Below are 21254 nucleotides of genomic sequence, written 5' to 3'. Positions count from 1 at the left end.
TCGATTCTTTGACTCACAAATTCCACATAGCAAAAATTGCGTAATGCATGGAACGTGTATATATATATATTGACAAATATATGAAACATATACAATATATATTGGAATGTAAATATAAATGTAGGGGGTTCATGCATCATGGGGAATGTTTTCATGCTTCATGGTTGTTTCAAATATCTTCCTTTATTTTAAACATACCTGATTGGCAGAAAACAACAAAAGCCTTTGAATTTGTTGAAGATCCTTCTCGGAAAGCTGAAATTTTATCTTCAATGCGTTATATCACATTCAACAAAGAAAAATTAAATTGAATCAATAGCATGTAGATCAATTTAATAAAATAATAAATTAATCATAAAAAGAATGATTAAAACGTAATACTCCCTTAGTTGAAGATTGAATTCTCTTTAGTGCAGCGTCAAGAGCGTACTGATAACGTGTTGTAGGCATAATTTTACTAAATAATTATGGAGGCAGGCCATAGAGAGAGGGGTGCGGCAATAGTAGAGAGAAGAGAGATGTGCAATTGTGAGGTGTGTTCTATTCCATCCCAATATGTCTTTATTTATAATAATAGGGTAGGTTAATTCCTTAGCTTTTAGGATTACAACTTTTAGAAATATAAAGAGATATTCCTAAATCTATTAGAATTTACACAACACATTACTAATATAAAAGAACTGCAATATTAATAACTTAAAAAATAAAATTTATCTTCTCACGGTGACCCTATTCTGTAACAATAAAAAATTTCTCGCCAGCAAGAGGGGGAGGAGGTAGGTTAATTCCTTAGCTGTTAGGATTACAACTTTTAGAAATTGTTTGGGCCCAAAATAACAGTTTGGGCCGAGGGAGGGATCACTTTCGGCCCTGGAAGACGTACGGCGAGAGAGTCATGGGGGCGTCCAGCTCATGGGCTTCTAGGCCTAGATCGGTTAAATCAGAGTGCAAGTCGAGTCCTAATACAATGGGGACCCTCGACGAGATCAGTAAAACTAGAAGGCGAATCCGGCTCAGTTAAGGACTAGATTCGTAGTCCTAGCAGAGATAGGACTGATTGAGGTAACATTAATCCGGAGAGGGAAACCTAGTTCGAATAGGATTAGAACTCGGGCTCGGTGTTCTGCTACTATAAATACAAGACATTCAGCAATGGAAAAAGCCTCTGCAAATCAACACAAAAATTGCCCTGCGCAAACTCTCACAACTTGAGATCTTTTTCTTTTCCTTTTTCGCTGACACATCTTCCGTTGGCATCAACAGCACTGTGGAAGCAACCGGTGATATCTTAAGTCGGCATAGATAGCTCTGTCACCGTAGAGTCGGTCGGTCTCGCAGTATCTTCCGTTGGCATCAACAGCACTGCGGCGAGAACGGTCGATTGCCTATCCAAGTCTCGGTCGAGAAGGGTTTTCGAATCCTTGTTGGTCGAGGTCATCTCATTAGCCTTCTCGGCGAGGTGAGGTGTTACAGTTATTACATTCGGCACATTGCAAGCCGAATTCGGTTCGTGAACTTTGTAAGAAATAGCAGCCTTGTCTTCAGGCTCGAGAACCCAAGAGGCCGAGACGCGTTCCTTTCTCGGCCGCAATCGCAAGACGCAGAAGTCAGTAGCGCGACCCAACGCAGCATCATCAAATTTACTCCTCGGCCGAGCCTCGGCCGACGAGTTGGCACGCCCCGCAATCACCGAAGGACGTAGTTAGCTTAGAATATATTCGGCCTGCGCGCCACGTAGGCTTTGTAATTTCTAGGGTCAACAGAAATATAAAGAGATATTCCTAAATCTATTAGAATTTACACAATACATTACTAATATAAAAGAACTGCAATATTAATAAGTTAAAAAATAAAATTTATCTTCTCACAGTGACCCTATTCCGTAACAATAAAAAATTTCTCGCCAGCAAGAGGGGGAGGAGGTAGAGAGCAGTGAGCAAAGAGAGATATTTGCCTATCTTCCCAATTACTACACGTACAGATACAGGTGGAGGAGTGGCGGTGGAAGCCCAGCCCAGCCCAGCATGGTTGACGGCGGCGCAAGCGGCAACAGAGGCCATAACAACAACAACCACAGCCACGGCGGTGGTCATAGTAACAAGCCGGAGTGGCTCCAACAGTACGATCTGATAGGGAAGATCGGGGAAGGCACCTACGGCCTGGTGTTTCTTGCAAGGACCAAGTCTCCTCCGTCCAACCGCGGAAAATCCATCGCCATCAAGAAATTCAAGCAGTCCAAGGACGGTGATGGCGTCTCCCCCACTGCCATCCGTGAAATCATGGTCTTCTTCATCCTTTTTGTCCCATTTATTTATTTTAAGCATTACAGACGCTATCCTTCGAAATTTCGTTTGGGAATTTTGTTCAAAAATTAAGAAAAATGAAGAATTTGCTTTTGGGTTTGGATAAAATCTTAAAAAAATATAAAAAAACTGTTTTTGGGTGGTTCAGTTGCTGCGGGAAATATCGCACGAGAATGTGGTGAAGCTCGTGAACGTTCATATCAACCACACAGACATGTCCCTCTATCTGGCTTTCGATTACGCAGAACATGACCTTTATGTGAGTATCTGATGTTTTCCCTTTTCTTCTTTCTTTCAATTGAAATGGGATTTCAAGTTCCGCTGATGGAAGAAATATGTCGTGGGTTGCGTGCATTTGCTTCACAGGAAATCATTAGACATCACAGAGACAAAGTTAATCACGCAATCAATTATTACACTATTAAGACATTGCTCTGGCAGCTGCTCAATGGACTCAATTATCTCCATAGGTATGGTTTTATTTGTTTGACATTGCGCTGCTGATGTTTTGTTCTGTTGCTGTATCTACATTATCGTTTGACTACTTATGCGGAACCTTCCTTGCAGTAACTGGATCATTCATCGTGATTTAAAGCCATCTAATATCTTGGTATGATTTGTATAACCTTTTCATTCTCTTCCTGATGCAACTTTGTTTGACTTTATGTTGCTTGCAAAGTGTGAACGAGCATAAATGTCTGCTACATTTACCCATTTTTTGCTCATAGGTTATGGGCGACAAAGAGGAGCAAGGAGTTGTGAAAATTGCGGATTTTGGACTTGCAAGGATATATCAGGCTCCCTTAAAGTCGTTGTCTGAAAATGGGGTAAGGAGACATGTTTGTATCATTTTGTTCTTTAGATGCCATCTTTCTATGAGCGTATGTGGTGTTCTCAACTTCATATATATGCATATAGGTTACTTAAGGTGAGGGATCCTCATTTTTTGGGGAGAAAAGGGAACTACATGCGGGGTCCAATTCAAAAGGATGATCTATGAATGGAGATTTGAAAAATAGACAGTTCACATTGTTGTAAAAGAATGCAAAGTGGCACCCACAGTAGGTCCCCATTTTTAATAAAAATTGGAATCCCTCTCCTTAAGCAATAGTGATATGCATAAGATATACTAAACACCTATGTCAATACAGGAGCTAAGTTCAAAGTTTAGTAAATTAGTCCATTCAAGTGACTCGCACTGCATGATTGAGATTCTTTGTATTTTTTAGAAAGTTATTGTGATTTATAGATGTATTTTAAGTCTATCATGCTATAGTTCTATTCCTGTTGTCTTCAAGTCTCGGTGTATCATAACTAGTAATGTCAACTTCTGGAGTATCGTGAATTATGGTTTCTAGATTCCCCGACTATATTAAACTTTGGGTTTTTAGTGCATTATTTATTCCTTTTCGATTCTCCTTTTCTTCATTTTTCCTTTTGTTGATGCACAAAACTGGAAGGGTCTTGGAACAATGTAAATCCGACCGTGAATCTGCAAGAAATGTAAATAACACAAGATGTATCGTGGTTCACTCCAATGTTTGGGCTACGTCCACACTGATATTGTATTTCTCTGAGAGGATTGTGAGGGAGAGAGCTTCTCTGTGAGGATGAGAGCTCTGAACATGAGAGTGAGGCTTTGGGGATCTCAGGCCTAAGAATTGGCCTCCCTTAATGAGGAGAGTGATGGGTCCTTTTATAGAATAAGGGCTCCTCACTTACTACATATTTGCCCATTCATTTATTACATAACTACATTTGAGTCCCCCGAGTATTTATACGAGATCTAAATACGGAGGCCCTAAGTATGGTACAGTAGTCCCCCAAGTCTTCAGTCAAGAGAATCTTTTGGCTGGAGACTTGAAATTCAGTCCATGTGTGGGCCGAAGTAACTAGATGTCGTCTTGAACTGATGCTCGATATGAGGCTGTGCTCAATTAGAAGTAGCACATGTTGCGAGGCTGCTCGGTTTGTGGCTTATGTTGCTTTGGTTGGCTCGGCTTGTGGCGTTGAAGGTGAGGAAGTCCCTTTTATAGAATAAGGGTTCGCTCCTCAATACATAAATGATGGGCTAGAGTTGATGCTCGCGGTGAGGCGGTTGCTTAGTAGGCGGCGATGCTCTCTAATGATGGTGAAGGAGTCATTTTTATAAAATAAGGGCTCGCTCCTTAATACATAAGTGATGGGTTATGAGTGATGCTCACGGTGAGGCGGTTGCTTAACTGGCGGTGATGCTCTCTAATGAAGGTGAAGGAGTCCCTTTTATAAAATAAGGGCTCGCTTCTCAGTACATGAATAATGGGTTAGGAGTGATGCTCGTGACGAGACGGTTGCTCAATTTGCGGCGTTGCTTTCTAATACAGGTAAGGGAGTCCCTTTTATAAAATAAGAGCTCGCTCCTCAATACATGAATAATGAGGTAGAGTTGATGCTTGCAGCGAGGCGGTTGCTCAGCTGGCGGCGATGCTCTCTAATGATGGTGAGGGGTCCCTTTTATAGAATAAGGGCTCGCTTCTCAATACATGAATAATGAGTGTTCTCTAATGAAAGTGAGGGAGTTATTTTTATAAAATAAGGGTTCGCTCCTTAATACATAAATAATGGGCTAAGTCCCCCAAGTATTTTTTATGAGGCCCAATATATGGTACATTGTGTAGTCCCCCAAGTCTTCAGTCAATAGGGTATGTTGGCTGTAGACTTCAAATTGAATCCATGTATGGGCCGAAGTGGCGGTTGTTCGGAGGCGGTATTTGTATACCTTACACTGAAGCTTTGCATATGAAGCTTTGTAGGTGAAGCTTTGCAAGTGAAGCTTTGAAGCTAGAGCTCTGTAAATAAAGCTTTTGAAGCTAGATTGACATGAGTGATGCTCATGAATGTTTATGTTGATTGACTTGAGTGATGCTCATGAATGTTGACATGAGTGATGCTCATGAATGTTGACATGAATGATGCTCATGAATGTCTATGTATGATTGACATGAGTGATGCTCATGTATAATTTTAGAGTACTGAGTGTACTTTTGATCACCTGGTTGGTGGTAATAGCGACAGGCTGCCGAATAATTTTTTGTAGTACTGGGCGTACTTTTGATCACATGGTTGGTGATAATAGAGGGCCTGGCTGCCGAATAATTTTTTGTACTGCTGGACGTACTTTTGATCACCTAATTGATGATAATAGAGGGCCTGGCTGCCGAATAATTTTTTGTAGTACTGGACGTACTTTTGATCACCTGGTTGGTGATAATAGAGGGCCTGGCTCTTTTGGGTATATGGGCCTTTGCTCTCCACATAATATTCCAACCTATTATTTTAGGCTTGCCGTTTTTTTTTTTTTTTTTTTTAAATTTTTTTTTGTTTTACCCTCTGATGGGGTTATAAAGATGTCTTTGAAAGATAAGAAAAATAAATTACATGTTTTCAGCATGTTGATGGGCATCTTCTAGTCCAACAGAAAATGGAGACGGGGAACCTAGGTGGGCATCTTCTTATCTTTAATCATGTTATCCCGTGGGATAGTGGAATAGTGGAGCATCTTCTTTTCAGCTTTTCCTTTTCTGCTTTCTTTTTTTCTTTTTTAGAAAATGGGAACATGCATATGATGAAAGTGTGGGCATCTTCTTTGGTCTGACACCACCCATTTGCTTTTCTTGATCTCTCAGCTCCTTCTCTGCCCATTTCTTCCCTTTTTCTTTTTCTGAAATATTCTTTTCCTCTGCTCTTAGTTGTTCTAATTGTTTTAGCAATAATTCCTCAGCGTTTTCCGAGATCATCTTCCCCTGAAGTTGATCGACCAAACCCTCTTGAGAATCCAACGGTCCAAAACCCATCTAAGAATACGCCGCCAGGTTCTTCGACAACCCTTTGAGCAACTTCCCCTTCTTCTTGATCTCCTTCGCCTTCTCCTTCATACCACCGCACATGGGACCCGCCTGATAATACTGCACATATAACCTCTGGACCTACACATGTAACCTCTGCACATGTAACCTCTGCCAATAATTAAAAGGAAAAATAGTACAGCAGCTGCGCACCCAAACTCAACGGCTACCATTTTTACCATTCAAGTATCCAACTTCAGTACCCCACAAGATTTGCAGAGATCTAAAGGGGCGAATCGACAGAGGAGAGTGAGGGGGTTGAGATTTACATCAAGGCTAACAATGGAGGGCTGAGATTTGATCAGAATGCGGAGTGCATTGATTTGATTGCAGAGCTCTAGAGCTCGAGAAAGAGCTGGGAAGAAGCTGATCGACTGGCGAGCACGATGAGCGTGAATCCGATGCAACAGCACAGCAGAAGCTTGACTTTCATCGATCCAACGGTCGAGATCAGCAGCTGCTGTAGCCTCTGTACCGTCCTACGGTTCCACACGCTCCCTCTCATCATCGCCGTGGCCTTCGCCAGCTCTGCCGTCGCAACAAACCTCTTGCGCCAAGCCTCGCGAATGAGTTACGAGTCAGCAACTCAGTCTTCGCGAGCTCTTCCACAACTTCGCTTTTGTCCCTTCGCCGAGAGAGAGAGAGAGGGAAGACGGTGGCTTGCTGAGATTTTGGTGAAAAAGTGATGGTGGCCGGCGGTCGAGTGCAGCAGTCCACTGAGGATTTCACTGGAGCGCAGGAGGCAGTACTGCGAGGCTGCTCTGCTAAATCCAATCGAGTTCCTCCTGGGTCCTGGAGGCAGTAGTGCAGGAGTCCTTCATCTTCTCTTCCTCTTGTCGGAGAAGATGATGGGTTTGCTTCTACATGCTTATCCTTTCACAAATTCCAACCAAAGCCTCTCTTTGTCTTTACACCTAGAACTGATTATATTGTTTAGAGAGAGAGAGAGAGAGAGAGAGAGAGAGAGACATGAAAAGGCGCGGTGATAGCTGTGTTCTTCAAACAGAGATGGAAAATGGGTTTTTGGATGGTTTCTTAAAATTGCACAGAGTCTGCGAAGGTTTTATGGAAAAGCCCAAAGAGTGAGGTTTTCTGGGTTCTTGGGTTTCTGCAGTTTCACGGTGGAGGTGAAAATTTGAGAGAGAACCGATATAGCTTTCGTGTCGATTCCTATAGACGGCGCCAAATGTTGATGCACAAAATCGGAGGGGTCTTGGAACAACGTAAATCCGACCGTGAGTCTGCAAGAAATGTAAATAACACAAGATGTATCGTGGTTCACCCCAATGTTTAGGCTACATCCACACTGATATTGTATTTCTCTGAGAGGATTGTGAAGGAGAGAGCTTCTCTTTGAGGATGAGAGCTCTGAACATGAGAGTGAGGCTTTAGGGATCTTAGGCCTAAGAATTGGCCTCCCTTAATGAGGAGAGTGAGGGGTCCTTTTATAGAATAAGGGCTCCTCACTTATTACATATTTGCCCTTTCATTTATTACATAATTACATTTGAGTCGTCCGAGTATTTATATGAGATCTAAATACGGATGCCCTAAGTATGGTACAAACACCTTTTCTTTTTGTTTTGGTGTAAGAAACACTCCTGTTTGTTACCATTGGCACTAATGCATTCATATCTTCACAATAACCATAACTTCAAGAAGGAAAGCAATTTCTAATCTAATTGAAATTCGCTAAAGGTTGCCATTCACTTGCTGTGGAAGTATGTCCTGTGTGCGTTCTTTATATGGGATAAAGTGGTTACTGAGATTTTAGCTTCCATTAAAGTCATCTTTGGTTGGGGCAATAATTGGGTGGTCTCAATATGATTATATTAGTGACCACTGTATAAAAAGTCACCTTGGGTTGTGGGTTGGAGCAACAACAACAACAACAACAACAAAGCCTTTTCCCACTAAGTGGGGTCGACTGTATGAATCCTAGAACGCCATTGCGCTTGGTTATGTGTCATGTCCTCCGTTAGATCTAAGTACCCTAAGTCTTTTCGTAGAGTCTCTTCCAAAGTTTTCCTAGGTCTTCCTCTACCCCTTCGGCCCTGTACCTGTCCCGTAGTCGCATCTTCTAACCGGAGCATCAGTAGGCCTTCTTTGCACATGTCCAAACCACCGTAACTGATTTTCTCTTATCTTTCCTTCAATTTCGGCTACTCCTACTTTAACTCGGATATCCTCATTCCTAATCTTATCATTTCTCGTGTGCCCACACATCCAGCGAAGCATCTTCATCTCCGCTACACCCATTTTATGTACGTGTTGATGCTTCACCACCCAACATTCCGTACCATACAACATTGCCAACCTTATTGCTGTCCTATAAAATTTTCCCTTGAGCTTCAATGGCATACGGCGATCACACAAAACACCAGATGCACTCTTCCACTCCATCCATCCAGCTTGTATTCTATGGTTAAGGTTTCCATCTAATTCTCCGTTCTTTTGCAAGATAGATCCTAGGTAGCGAAAGCGGTCACACTTAGGTACTTCCCGATCTCTGATCCTCACCCCTAACTCATTTTGGCCTCCATTTGCACTGAACTGGCACTCCATATATTCTGTCTTTGATCGACTTAGGCGAAGACCTTTAGATTCCAACACTTCTCTCCAAAGGTTAAGCTTCGCATTTACCGAAAGCCAGTAAAAATGCATGCCTTGATGACAAGTGGCAAGAGGCCCATGCCATCTTCCATGTGGCAGCGCAAGGCGTTGACTGAAAGAAGAGATGAAACCCACACAAGAAAGAAGAGAAACGGTGTCATCCTCAGTTGGGGCTCCTCCTTTGTGGAAGCACTGTGCTTCATTTTGGGTTTTCTGGTCTTGGGCTTGTGGTGTTTTAGTATCAGAAATAAAAGACTATGGTCCCATGTAGTGACCAGCAAAGTAATGTTACATATGTGCAGCACACTTCCACTTGAAAATAGTTTTAGCTATGAAAATATTTCAGTGTGATTCATAACTAAACTTTTGAGACCTAAATATCAATGTAGAACAACTACTAATATTATAATGGAAGATGCCTAATCTTGTAATTTTAAATAAATTACACTCTTACTATGAGAAGACTTGAACAAAAGCATAACGGTAGAATACAGTGAGGATATCTACATCATATATATAACTTATACATACATACTTGCAGATTATATTTTTGTAATTAATATTTTTTTTAATTAAAATGTTTCTTTCAGAAAGCTTACACTTCAATGCCACAAGGCTTACACCTTGCCGTTTAAAGTCTTGTTAGTGACAGAGTCATGCACCTGAGAGTGGGGTGAATTGCTAGGATTTTCAAAGTCACTGAGCCTTCAGTGGTTGAATTGAAGATGATCTGTTTGTTGATCTTTTTTATATATTTTTCTGTAATTTGTTTCTCACTTTTTTCCATTATTGGTTTGTTAAATCTTGTAAGTATTTTTATCTGCGTTTTCATGTTGCAGCTAGTATACTTGATCAATGCCCTTTTCTTATTGTTTTGAGTAATAAAACCTTTTTGTACCCCTAATTTATTGCTATTATCCACTTGCATTGAAAAAGTAATTATAACTGTAATAAGTTAGCTGTATTACTTGCAGGTTGTGGTAACCATTTGGTACCGTGCACCGGAATTGCTCCTTGGGGCTAAGCACTATACAAGTGCTGTTGGTATCCTCCTACACCAAGTTATTTACTCTATTTGTATTAAGCCCATATGGTTAACATGTGATTACAATCATGAGCATGTATTCATAGGTACCTGGTTATGCTGAATAGTTTCTGTAGGCCTGCCGCTTTGTTTTTTTTTTTTTTATTTATATTTTCTATAAAGGATATGTATGAAGGAGCAACGACTGCTGTAAGAACTCATGAAGGACAAACCAAAAGCTTCCCCATAACTGTGGATTACATCAAGGCTCATCCTTAAGTCCTTACCTTTTTGCGTTGGTAATGGATGAGTTAACAGGACATATTCAAGATGATATTCCTTGGTGTATGCTTTTCGCAGACGATATAGTGTTGATAGATGAAACTCAGGAAGGGGTAAATGCGAAGCTTAACCTTTGGAGAGAAGTGTTGGAATCTAAAGGTCTTCGCCTAAGCCGATCAAAGACAGAATATATGGAGTGCAAGTTCAGTGCAAATGGAGGCCAAAATGAGTTAGGGGTGAGGATCGGAGATCAGGAAATACCAAAGAGCGACCGTTTTCGCTACCTAGGATCTATATTGCAAAAGAACGGAGAATTAGATGGAGATCTCAACCATAGAATACAAGCTGGATGGATGAAGTGGAAGAGTGCATCCGGCGTGTTGTGTGATCGTCGTATGCCACTGAAGCTTAAGGGAAAATTTTATAGGACGGCAATAAGGCCGGCGATGTTGTATGGCACAGAATGTTGGGCGGTGAAGCACCAACACGTACACAAAATGGGTGTAGCGGAGATGAGGATGCTTCGTTGGATGTGTGGGCACACGAGAAAGGATAAGATTAGGAATGAGGATATCCGAGGTAAAGTAGGAGTAGCCGAAATTGAAGGAAAACTGAGAGAAAATCGGTTACGGTGGTTTGGACATGTGCAAAGAAGGCCTACTGACGCTCCGGTTAGAAGATGCGACTACGGGACAGAGGATCAGGGCCGAAGGGGTAGAGGAAGACCTAGGAAAATTTTGGAAGAGACTCTAAGAAAAGACTTAGAGTACTTGGATCTAACGGAGGACATGACACAGGATCGAGCACAATGGCGTTCTAAGATTCATATAGCCGACCCGACTCAGTGACTTGGATTTTTCAAGTCTCCAATCGAGAAGTTTTCCTCACTCGGGAAATTAAGGGAACACTACCTCAACATACATGCTCCACTCACAAAGCTTCAACATACAAGCTTCAACAAAAGAAAAATTCAAAGAACTTAGTGAATAAGGCTTTGGTGTATTTAACACAATACGTTGAAATGAAACAAAGCTTATTTATTGATATCTCTAAGAAGTTACAAATATGTACATATACACGAGTCAAAATAAACAAACAAGAGGGAGCCTTCACAAAGGTTGCTTAGGAGAAGTCTCAGCAGTCGGCAGAGCCCCAGAAAGAGAAGGCACCGGAGGGGGATCATTCGGAGCCTCAGTACTGGACAGCACCCTAGAAGGAGGAGGCATCGGAGGTTGATCATTTGGAGCTTCATTACGCGGTACAGCCCCAGAAGATGAAGGCAATAAATGCCTTTGGAACAAACCCACAAACCTCTGATGATCATGTAAAATCTGACCATCAGATTCCTTCATCTGGTCAAGCTTCCTCTTCATGTTTGTAGCATAGTCATGAGCGAGCCGGTGCAACTGTTTATTCTCATGCTTGAGCCCTCTAATCTCCTATTTGAGACTCATCACTTCAGCCGCCAATGATTCAACTTGGCGGGTTCGAGCAAATAGGCGTTGGGCCATATTAGACACAGAACCTGCACACTGAACACTGAGAGCCAGATAATCCTTAACAGCCAACTCATCAGACCGTTTGGAAAGTAGTCTGTTATCTTTGGGAGTGAGAAGGTTCCTGGCCACCACCGCAGTGGTCATATCATTCTTCATCACGGAATCCCCAACGGTAAGAGGACCAGTAGGGGATAAGAAGGATGGGCGCCATATGTTGTCTGGAGAAGGCGTGGCTACCTCTTCAACAAGGTTCAAGTCAAAACGACGGTCGGAGGGGCCAGACATTTTCAAAGGTGTTGAAGAGAAAAGAGGTCGGACAAATCAAGATCTTAGAAATGCAAGAAGGGAGCTTCTACTGGTGGAGATTCAAGTGTGCTTTGGAAATTAATATCAGCCTCTATAAAAATCCGCACTCGATGGAGCTTCAGAAATCAAAGAGGCGCCTGCTCAGAAATTGAAAAGGCGTTTGCTTTCTCAAAAACTGGGCTGCTCAGAGACCACGAGGGCCGATCTTAGGAATCGAAGAGGCGTTTGCTTTCTCAAAAGCTGGGCTGCTCAAAGACCACGAAGGTCGATCGCAGAAATCGAAGAGGCGCTTGCTTTCTCAAAAGCTGGGCTGCTCAGAGACCACGAGGGCCGATCTCAGAAATCGAAGAGGCACCTGCTTTTTCAGCCTTGTCAGCACCTGTCACATGCACACTCAACTTTGCGGAAATTACGGGCATTCTGTCGAAGATTTCTAGTGAAGTAGAAAGTACGTGAATGTTACTGTTCAATCATTCACTTTCCACACACAACATCAACTCACGGGTACCACAGATAACTTTGCCAAAAATCTTTGACAAAGTTTAGACACGTGAAGCTTGCAGCTCCCATTACATCGCTATGACCAAGAAGGGTAAAAGAATAGCAAAGAAACAGCACTAATAAAGTTTAGACACATAAATTTTGAAGGTCTAGCTACCATATTATTACCCACAAGGGTAAAGGAACATGACCATTGCTGGATAATTGGAAAGTCCCTGTGGGTCAACCTCTGTGCTCCGTGGCAAGGTCGACTAGCAAACAGGCCTAACCTTTACTCACATTCGAGAAAACACTCCCAACAAGATTGCTTGCTTCAAGATCGAAGAGGCACCGTCCTCCGAATCTCGAGAGCCAGACTCCCAACATGATTACTTTCTCAAAAAGCGACGAGACACCGTTCTCCGAATTTCGAGAGCCAGACTCCTAGCAGGATTGCTTTCTCAAAAATCGAAGAGGCACCGTTCTCCGAATCTCGAGAGACAGATCCCCGACAGGATTGCTTGTTCGAAAACTGAAGAGGCACCGCTTTCTCAACTTCGAGAGCTAGATCTCCTTGGATAAAGCTTGTCTGTAATCTTCACACGTAACATCAGCTTTCCAGATACCACAGACCACTTTTTCAAAGTGCTCTGACAGAGTTAAAACACGTGAAGTTGGCAGCTCCCACTACCGTGCTATGACCAAGCAGGGTAAAAGAATAGTATTACTCATTGTTAGGGAGACTCCTATATATGTCGACCTTCATCCTCAACGGACAGGCAGACCTGCAAAAATGCTCAACCCTTCCTCATATCTGAGAGGGCACTCCCAACGAAGCCTCTCGAAATACTCAGCTTTCTTTCCCCCCGAGAATACCTCTGCAAACAAGCTACACTAGAGCAAGAATATCTCATATCATCAGGGTTAAAAGCAAGAGTATCCCATATCATGCTTTTTCCCTGTCTTTTCCTTTGGCCTTGTTCTTACTTGCAAGACAAGGAGAAAGAGAGCAATCAGTCAGCACTTGGAATCAAGCTTCCAGTCCGAAACTGACTGCCTGGAACCCCATTGCTCTCGAGTACTCATCTTCAACATCTGATGCTTCCCGAGAAGATACCACATCTGCCTGAGGAACAAATAGGGCAAGTGAGAAGGATACAAGGAAGCATGTGGAGACAAGCGCAACAGAACACGTGCCGATACATCCACTACTTTGTCAACAGCAAAAGTATCCCATATCAGCAAGGTCGAACGTACTCTAGATTTGATGGACTTGTTTTGACCCTCAAATTCTTCAGTCGGCCTTATACTCTGGCGGAAACAAGAAAACCCTCCAGCTCAGTTCAAGAATAAGCCTGTGGAAAGTTACTTCTTCAAAAGCAAAAGTATCTCATATCACATTTTCTCCTTTTCTTCTCTTTATCCTTCATGCTACCTGCAAGATAAGGAGAAGGATAACAATCAGCCGGAACTCGAAATCAAACTTCTGATCTGGGACTGATTGCTTGGAGCTCTGATTGCTTACCTTATCTGTCATCTCTTTCAGCAGATCCCCTAGCTCGGCGACTTGGGGGACTCCTACTACATGGTTTGTATCGCGCTTGACCAAGCCTGAAACTACAAGTAAGCGTCAAGTGAAATTGATACATTACCTTGTGCATCTCCACCAGTTAAAGATACCACCCCTGGAGGGAGGAAGAGTACTTCCAAAGAAGATGCCACATCTACCTATGAGATAGATAAGGCAAGTGAAGACGATACCACACTTCGGTACTTAAAAGTTTCGTGATTACGAGATCATTCTTCCACAATATTTCCTAATGTCATTTGTACTAAATCATTCACTGGTACTCACTAAAGGAGAGCTTGAACCTATATACTGTGTAAACCACGTACATCTTGTGTTTTCTTCCTGTCTCTATCCATTTACATACTTATCCACACTAATGACCAGAGCAATCTAGCGAATATCACAAACTTAATATTTAAGATGATATTCTTTGGTGTATGCTTTTCGCAAACGATATAGTGTTGATAGATGAAACGTAGGAAGGGGTAAACGAGAAGCTTAACCTTTGGAGAGAAGTGTTGTAATCTAAAGGTCCTCGCCTAAGCCGATCAAAGATAGAATATATGGAGTGCAAGTTCAGGGCAAACGGAGGCCAAAATGAGTTAGAGGTGAGGATCGGAGATCAGGAAATACCAAAGAGCGACCGTTTTCGCTACCTAGGATCTATCTTGCAAAAGAACGGAGAATTTGATGGAGATCTCACCCATAGAATACAAGCTGGATGGATGAAGTGGAAGAGTGCATCCGGCGTGTTGTGTGACCGTCGTAGGCCACTGAAGCTCAAGGGAAAATTTTATAGGACGGCAATAAGGCCGGCAATGCTGTATGGCATAGAATGTTGGGCGGTGAAGCATCAACACGTAGGTGTAGTGGAGATGAGGATGCTTCGTTGGATGTGTGGGCACACGAGAAAGGATAAGATTAGGAATGAGGATATCCGAGGTAAAGTAGGAGTAGCCGAAATTGAAGGAAAGAGGAGAGAAAATCGGTTACGGTGGTTTGGACATGTGCAAAGAAGGCCTACTGACGCTCAGGTTCGAAGATGTGACCACGGGACAGAGGTTCAGGGCCGAAGGGGTAGAGGAAGATCTAGGAAGACTTTGGAAGAGACCCTAAGAAAAGACTTAGAGTACTTGGATCTAACGGAGGACATGACACAAAACCGAGCGCAATGGCGTTCTAGGATTCATATAGCCGACCCCACTTAGTGGGAAAAGGCTTTGTTGTTGTTGTATATTTTCTTGTGATGATGTAATGGTTTTCTCTGGTATTTTGAATTATATGAGCTGATTAATTTAAAAAACACAATGTTTTCTTAATATATAATTTAGATATGTGGGCTGTCGGATGCATCTTTGCTGAGCTTTTGACTTTGAAGCCATTATTTCAAGGCGCAGAAGTCAAAGCTACACCAAACCCTTTTCAGGTTGTGAAACGTTGTTTGTATTTTCATTCACAACTTTTATCCTCAACTGTTTTTACATATTTGACCACTTTTATTACTAGTACTGTTTTAAGTTTCGTGATCCTATCATATCTTCTAGTAATAGCGTTCACTTGTGCAGCTTGATCAACTTGACAAGATATTCAAGGTCTTGGGTAATTTGTTTTACCTTTTAGGCCATTTATCTTTTGTATGTTCCATGGAGCTACCTTACAGTTGACGGTTACCACATCAGGTCATCCTACACTAGAAAAGTGGCCAGCACTTGCGAACCTTCCACAATGGCAACAAGATATACAACATATTCAAGGCCATAAATAGTAAGCTTTCTCATATTTCATGTATACAAAACTTGTTTAGTGTGACATAAAAAAGAATATAAATAGGAATCTGAAAGAATTATTTTTGTCTAATTTGTCATTCTCTTGTATCTCCCATGTTTGGCTTCATTTTTTTTTTTCGTTCTTCCCTTGATCAAACTAACCAGTTCTTTTTTCCTGCTGTATGCTTTTGACAGTGATAATACTGCGTTGTATAGTGTAGTTAACCTCTCTCCAAAAAGTCCTGCATATGACCTGCTATCTAAGATGCTTGAGTAAGTGTTGCCTTTTAAATTTACAAGAATCTCATTCTGTAATTGTGCACAGGGAGAGTGAAATACAACACTTGCAAAACTAACTATATCCAAAAAATTCTAATTCTCATTTTACCATTTTTTTTTTTCTAATTTTTTTAAAGGTTTAGAATCCTAATTACGAAGTACAAACGTATGCTTACAAATTTGGAGTGAGGATACATCCTGAATTGTTTTAATAAGATTCATGAAGTGAGTGCCCTCTTAATTGCTAATACAGTATCATCGTATGGAATCTTTGAACATACATGGTCTCTTGAGTCTTGACCATAAAAGTGTAGATATATGTTGATAATTGAAGATTCAAGGATTAGATATGAGAACAACATAATTAGGGGCAAAAAATGAATAATTCCTGTGGACTATAGCAAGGTTTCTTATCTTTACATCCAAGGTTCAGAGAAAGGTTACCTCTCTTCGAAAAGTGTCAACATCACTTATTTCCTTCCGCGTACAACAATACAGAAAGTATTTTAAGACCTTGATGGGATTATCTTTACTATCATGCAAATACCAGGTCAAATGACAATTAGAAGGGTACTATTGGAACATTCTTTTCCTTAGGATTTCACTGACGAGCTATATAAAAGTGTGAGGTTGATCGATCATGTTAATTCCCATATTTTGAATGTTTATCTGGTCACTAGGAGTTGGTTTTTTCAGTGAGATGTCTATTACTTTAATAAATTATTTGAAGAACTGTTAGCAACTAAACATGTATAGCGGACATGCCTTCCTCATGGGTCAATCAGTGGTGAATTTGTTTCAATCTTAATAAGTATAATGGACATGCTTTTTCTGTCCACAAGTTGTAAACCAAAAGTTACAAGTAAATTCAAATATTTCAAGCTAGTTTGTGTATGAATTACGAAAAGCAGGTAAAGGGCGTCAATTTGGATCTACAAATTTAAGCGGCGTTTTTTACTATCGGTTGCCTATCTTGTCCTGGTGCTGGGCTAATGTTTTGTACTATTTTTTTTTTTTCAAGATCCGGGAAGGTTGGAGCTTCTGACACAATAATTTTTCATCTGCTTTGTTTTCGTTAAAACCAACTGTTGGATTAAACAATCTCTTCATGTTTATCATACATGCTAAAGTTTTGATAACTTCTGAAATTTACACTTGCTTGACTTAAAAAGTGTTGAAATTATAACTTAAAATATGTTCCTGTTGTAATTAGTTACAGTGGCATGTAATCTGTAAGGTTTTGCTGGTTATCATGCATTACTTTTTCCATAAGAAAGATAAATTGATTGTCTGTTTTTTCCCCCAAACAACTGTGTGTGCAGATATGATCCTCGAAAGCGTATAACAGCTGCACAAGCATTAGAGCATGAGTAAAGCTTCTTGTCTCCTATATCTCTCATATTATGCTTATCATTCCCTTTCCCTCACCCTCTTTGATAATTTATTGATACCTATCTTTCACTGTTGTAAACCCTATATCTGTGTTTGTGAGTTATCATAATGGTTTAATAAGAAGCATAGACTTAATAAAGATCATTTTAGACACTGGTTTCAAGTGCTGAGTTAAAGAAAAGTAAAAAAGAAACATGCAAACTGCTATTGGCTTGGATCTTAATAACAAGTGGTATCTTGGGGCTTCTAATAGGTACCACAAAAACATGAATTGTTTCTTAGAACATAAAATCAAGTATCAAAGTCTGGTGTAACAACTGTGAATGATTATTTTAACAAACTAATTAATACAGTATTTGCAATTTGGATACTCTTAAATAAAAATTGTCATACCCAAAAGTTACTGCTTTCTAAAAAGATTCATATTTTTCTCTCAGGTATTTTCGTTTTGAACCTCTACCAGGACGCAAGTAAGGTTTTCTTCTTTATTAACTTTTACTTCCCCTGTTTGCTGTGGACCTTTTCCCTTATGATATGCCAACCATTTTGAGTCTATTTATTTGACCACCTTTTCATGAATACCACCTAAAAGTTTGAAAAAGAAAACACTGTAATGGAGATACTAGATGCTGTTGTAAGCATATAGTGCGCCCATATTTCTTATATTGACCAGGTATGTATGTTATCAATGATCAGTGCTTTGGTACCTACCCAAGGAGAGAAAGTAGTGAATTATCCTACTCGTCCGGTAGACACAACCACAGATTTTGAAGGGACAACTAGCATTCAACCTTCACAACCGGTATGTTTCGTGGTTTTACAACTGAATGAGTACTCTTCTGTTCCAAAGCTGCAGCTGTTTAAATGAAGTGCTAACCATGGTTTTTACAAAAACCTAGTTGGAATTTTATAAACGGTAGTGAAGGCCGGAATAAAGAAACATAATGGAACGCTACTCAATTTTGTAGCCTACAGTTTTGGGGGTGTTATATGTAAGACTTTAAAATAATATATTCTTGAAAACATTATAATTTTCACGAATTTTGATTTGCGTTACATGTTGGATGTAGAACAGGAAATTACGATATTTTTTCTGCCTGTTAGTAGATAACTATTGTTTACTGAGTCGAAATCGTCTGCACGTTTAGTTTTGGAAGAAGCATAATCTTTGATGATACTGATACTGTTGAGGGGAGCGCTTTTAGTTTAGTTCAAGGTCCGTCTGTCAGAACCTGGAATCTCCTTCCCGCCCTTTTTGCATTTTGTTCACTTCAAGCTGCTGGTTGATGGTTTTAGTTTTATTCCTCAGTGAAACTGGTCATATCTATTGTTGTAAGGACTGAATTAATTGTATCACGTTTGCTTTCTTCCCTTTAATTGTTATTGAGAGGACTGAATTAATTTACCTTAGAGTTTCTTCAACTATTGATCTGCTTTATATTGCATCCCATAGAACAAATTCATCTTTGAGTGATTTCCTACATAGAAGAGTAATGCATGAAAAATAACATGTTTGCACATAGTAAACGTAGGAAGTTTAGCATCTTAATCTTTATTCTCTATGGTACGTGTGCATGCTCATCATGTTACGTGTGCATGCCCATCATACAATTATCTGGACCAGGTATCAACTGGAAATGCACTATCTGGAAACATGTCAGCTGCTCATGGAGGGATGAACAGATCCGTGCCCAGGCCGATGCTTAACCTGCAAAGAATGCAGCCACAGGGCATGACTGCTTATAATCTTGCATCTCAGGCAGGGATGGGTGGTGCAATGAATCCTGCCGGCATGCCAATGCAGCGTGGTGTAGCACAGGCCCATCACCAACAGCAGGTGTTTTGTGATGAGCCTAGATTGTTTTGACCTTTAGAGTATTTCTTTCTCTTGATTAATGCTGGTTTTTTTATTTTATTTTATTTTATTTTCCAATACAGTTGAGAAGGAAAGATAATGGAATGGGGATGACGGGATACCCTCCACAGCAGAAATCCAGACGTTTCTGAGGAATATTGCACCTTTTGTACTTTAGTTGCCATGAGCGATCTGAAATTCATGAAGGTTAGTTTTTTTATTGATGCTTTGCTTGATGGGATCTCGTCATCATTAAAAAGGAAAAAAGGTGAACACATTGGACTTACTGATCTTACAGACTAGGGGTTGAAATCTAGAACTCTCATCTTCAAATGCCTGTCCCCAGAATCACCAGTTTTCCTAAATATTTCAGAATCCTGTAAATTAAAAGGGGGAAAACAATCTATCAACCATAACCAATAATCTTGTCACTATTTTCTTTATTTATTGGACTGCATTTTTTTGTCTCACTGTTGCATAAAAATAAGGCTTTGTTGTTTTGAAGATCAGAAATATACTTTTTAAGTTTTGTTTTGAGGGTCTTATGAACTGGAGTCTGGAACCCATATTTGCGTACATTATCTGCTATTATAACACTGCAAGTTCCATCTTTCCACCCTGACAAGCTCCTCTTGTTATCTATTCTGCTCTTGGTACCTTTCATCTACGGCTGCATGTGAAGCTCCTCTGTTGGATTTATTAGTCTGAGGTTTACCTTTCTACCAGATACTTTGCACTAGTCCGTGTGGTACATACTGGGATCTTGAATTGGTCATATGCCCTTGGAACATAATTTTCTTCATTAGATCCACAACCTTTATCGACCCATAACTTGCATTATCTGCTGGAACGGACAAGCACATCACAACTTTCTGAAATGTACCTGGTTTGTTTTATTTGTGTATCTTTTGACCCAGAATACTGAATCACGTGCACGATCTGAAAAAGGACGATGCAAAAGTTTAGAGTCCCATTGATTCATGAAGAACTTCAGCATAACTTATTTTATTCTATTATGAAATCCTTCGAACCTTCTTATCTTATTCATGCATTTCGTGTCCTCCAAATCCATATATCAAGGATAACCAGTTTCTTGTTTATTCTGTCAGAGATGGGATGCTGTAGAGGGTATTCGGTTAGTCTTGGAATGCTGGTTGGTGCAGTGGGACGAAGATTTCAGTTACTGCAATCTAACTGGTGCTCCTGTATATCAGTGTACACTAGCAAATTGTGACTCGATTTCTGTACAAGTTTGTTGTTAAGCAAGAAAAACAGTAGTTGGAGAAGTTCGTGTGGCTGCCGCATCGACGAACTTTTAAGTATTATTGAATCCTCACTAATAGAGAAAACAGAGAAAGGAGTGATGGTAGGGGAGAATATAGAAACACATTTGTTTTTGGGTGAGATTTTCATCAACTTTGACTGGGACTCTCACTCTGTTACATATGTTTGTATGTATCTTAAGAAGAATAGTGATTTAGAGAAACAAACAATTGTAATATTTTCTTCGAAGGGAAAATTTTTGAAATGTCATATGAATTTGTTCATATTTTTTAATTTGTCATATAAACTAAAATTTTAAGCAATTTGTCAGACCAATTTTACAAAATCATTAAGTTGTCATCTCATCTTAACTCGGTTAAATTTTCCATCCGATACAAGTCATGTGCTGTGTTCAAGGTTATTTAGGTCATTTTCATATATTTGCACAAGTTTTTTACTTTTTTTTTTTTAGTAGAAACACTTAAATTTTTTACTTTTCTTTACAGTATAAGCATCTACAAGTCCATTTATGGCACAAAATGTCAACATGTTTCTCATTTATAGAGCTTGTATGAAATTATGTCTTTGTGACATGCTAAAATGCAAACTCTCAATTGTGTATCATTACATATTTGGAATAAGGGTAAAGTACAAAAAACTACCTCAACTATTGGTGTCACGATACTTTCATACCTCATCTTTTAAAATTGACAATATCATACCTCATCTTACGAATTT

General features: G+C 40.3%; 1 protein-coding gene across 1 annotated transcript; it reads left to right on the top strand.

Moving 5' to 3' along the window:
* The first annotated feature begins 1852 nt into the window (after positions 1-1852).
* Positions 1853-20802, top strand: LOC103426540 (cyclin-dependent kinase E-1-like). Its single transcript, XM_029098270.2, has 16 exons — positions 1853-2282; positions 2452-2562; positions 2670-2773; positions 2871-2913; positions 3032-3130; positions 9775-9844; positions 15293-15387; positions 15527-15560; positions 15641-15725; positions 15923-16000; positions 17329-17376; positions 17836-17868; positions 18095-18200; positions 19023-19235; positions 19337-19460; positions 20363-20802. Exons 1-15 carry the CDS (start codon positions 2025-2027, stop codon positions 19403-19405), a joined length of 1446 nt encoding a protein of 481 aa, XP_028954103.1. The 5' UTR covers positions 1853-2024; the 3' UTR covers positions 19406-19460; positions 20363-20802.
* The last annotated feature ends 452 nt before the right edge of the window (positions 20803-21254 follow it).

Source organism: Malus domestica, chromosome 01, assembly GCF_042453785.1.
Source record: "Malus domestica chromosome 01, GDT2T_hap1".
Lineage (NCBI taxonomy): Eukaryota > Viridiplantae > Streptophyta > Magnoliopsida > Rosales > Rosaceae > Malus > Malus domestica.
Note: the sequence above shows the minus strand (reverse complement) of the source record. Positions and strands in the feature narration are given on the sequence as shown.

Coding starts and splice junctions, on each gene's coding strand:
- LOC103426540 (XM_029098270.2), top strand. CDS start 2,025: ATGGTTGACGGCGGCGCAAGCGGCAACAGAGGCCATAACAACAACAAC. Junction 2,774..2,870: donor GGACTCAATTATCTCCATAG/GTATGGTTTTAT, acceptor CCTTCCTTGCAG/TAACTGGATCATTCATCGTG. Junction 15,388..15,526: donor CTACACCAAACCCTTTTCAG/GTTGTGAAACGT, acceptor TCACTTGTGCAG/CTTGATCAACTTGACAAGAT.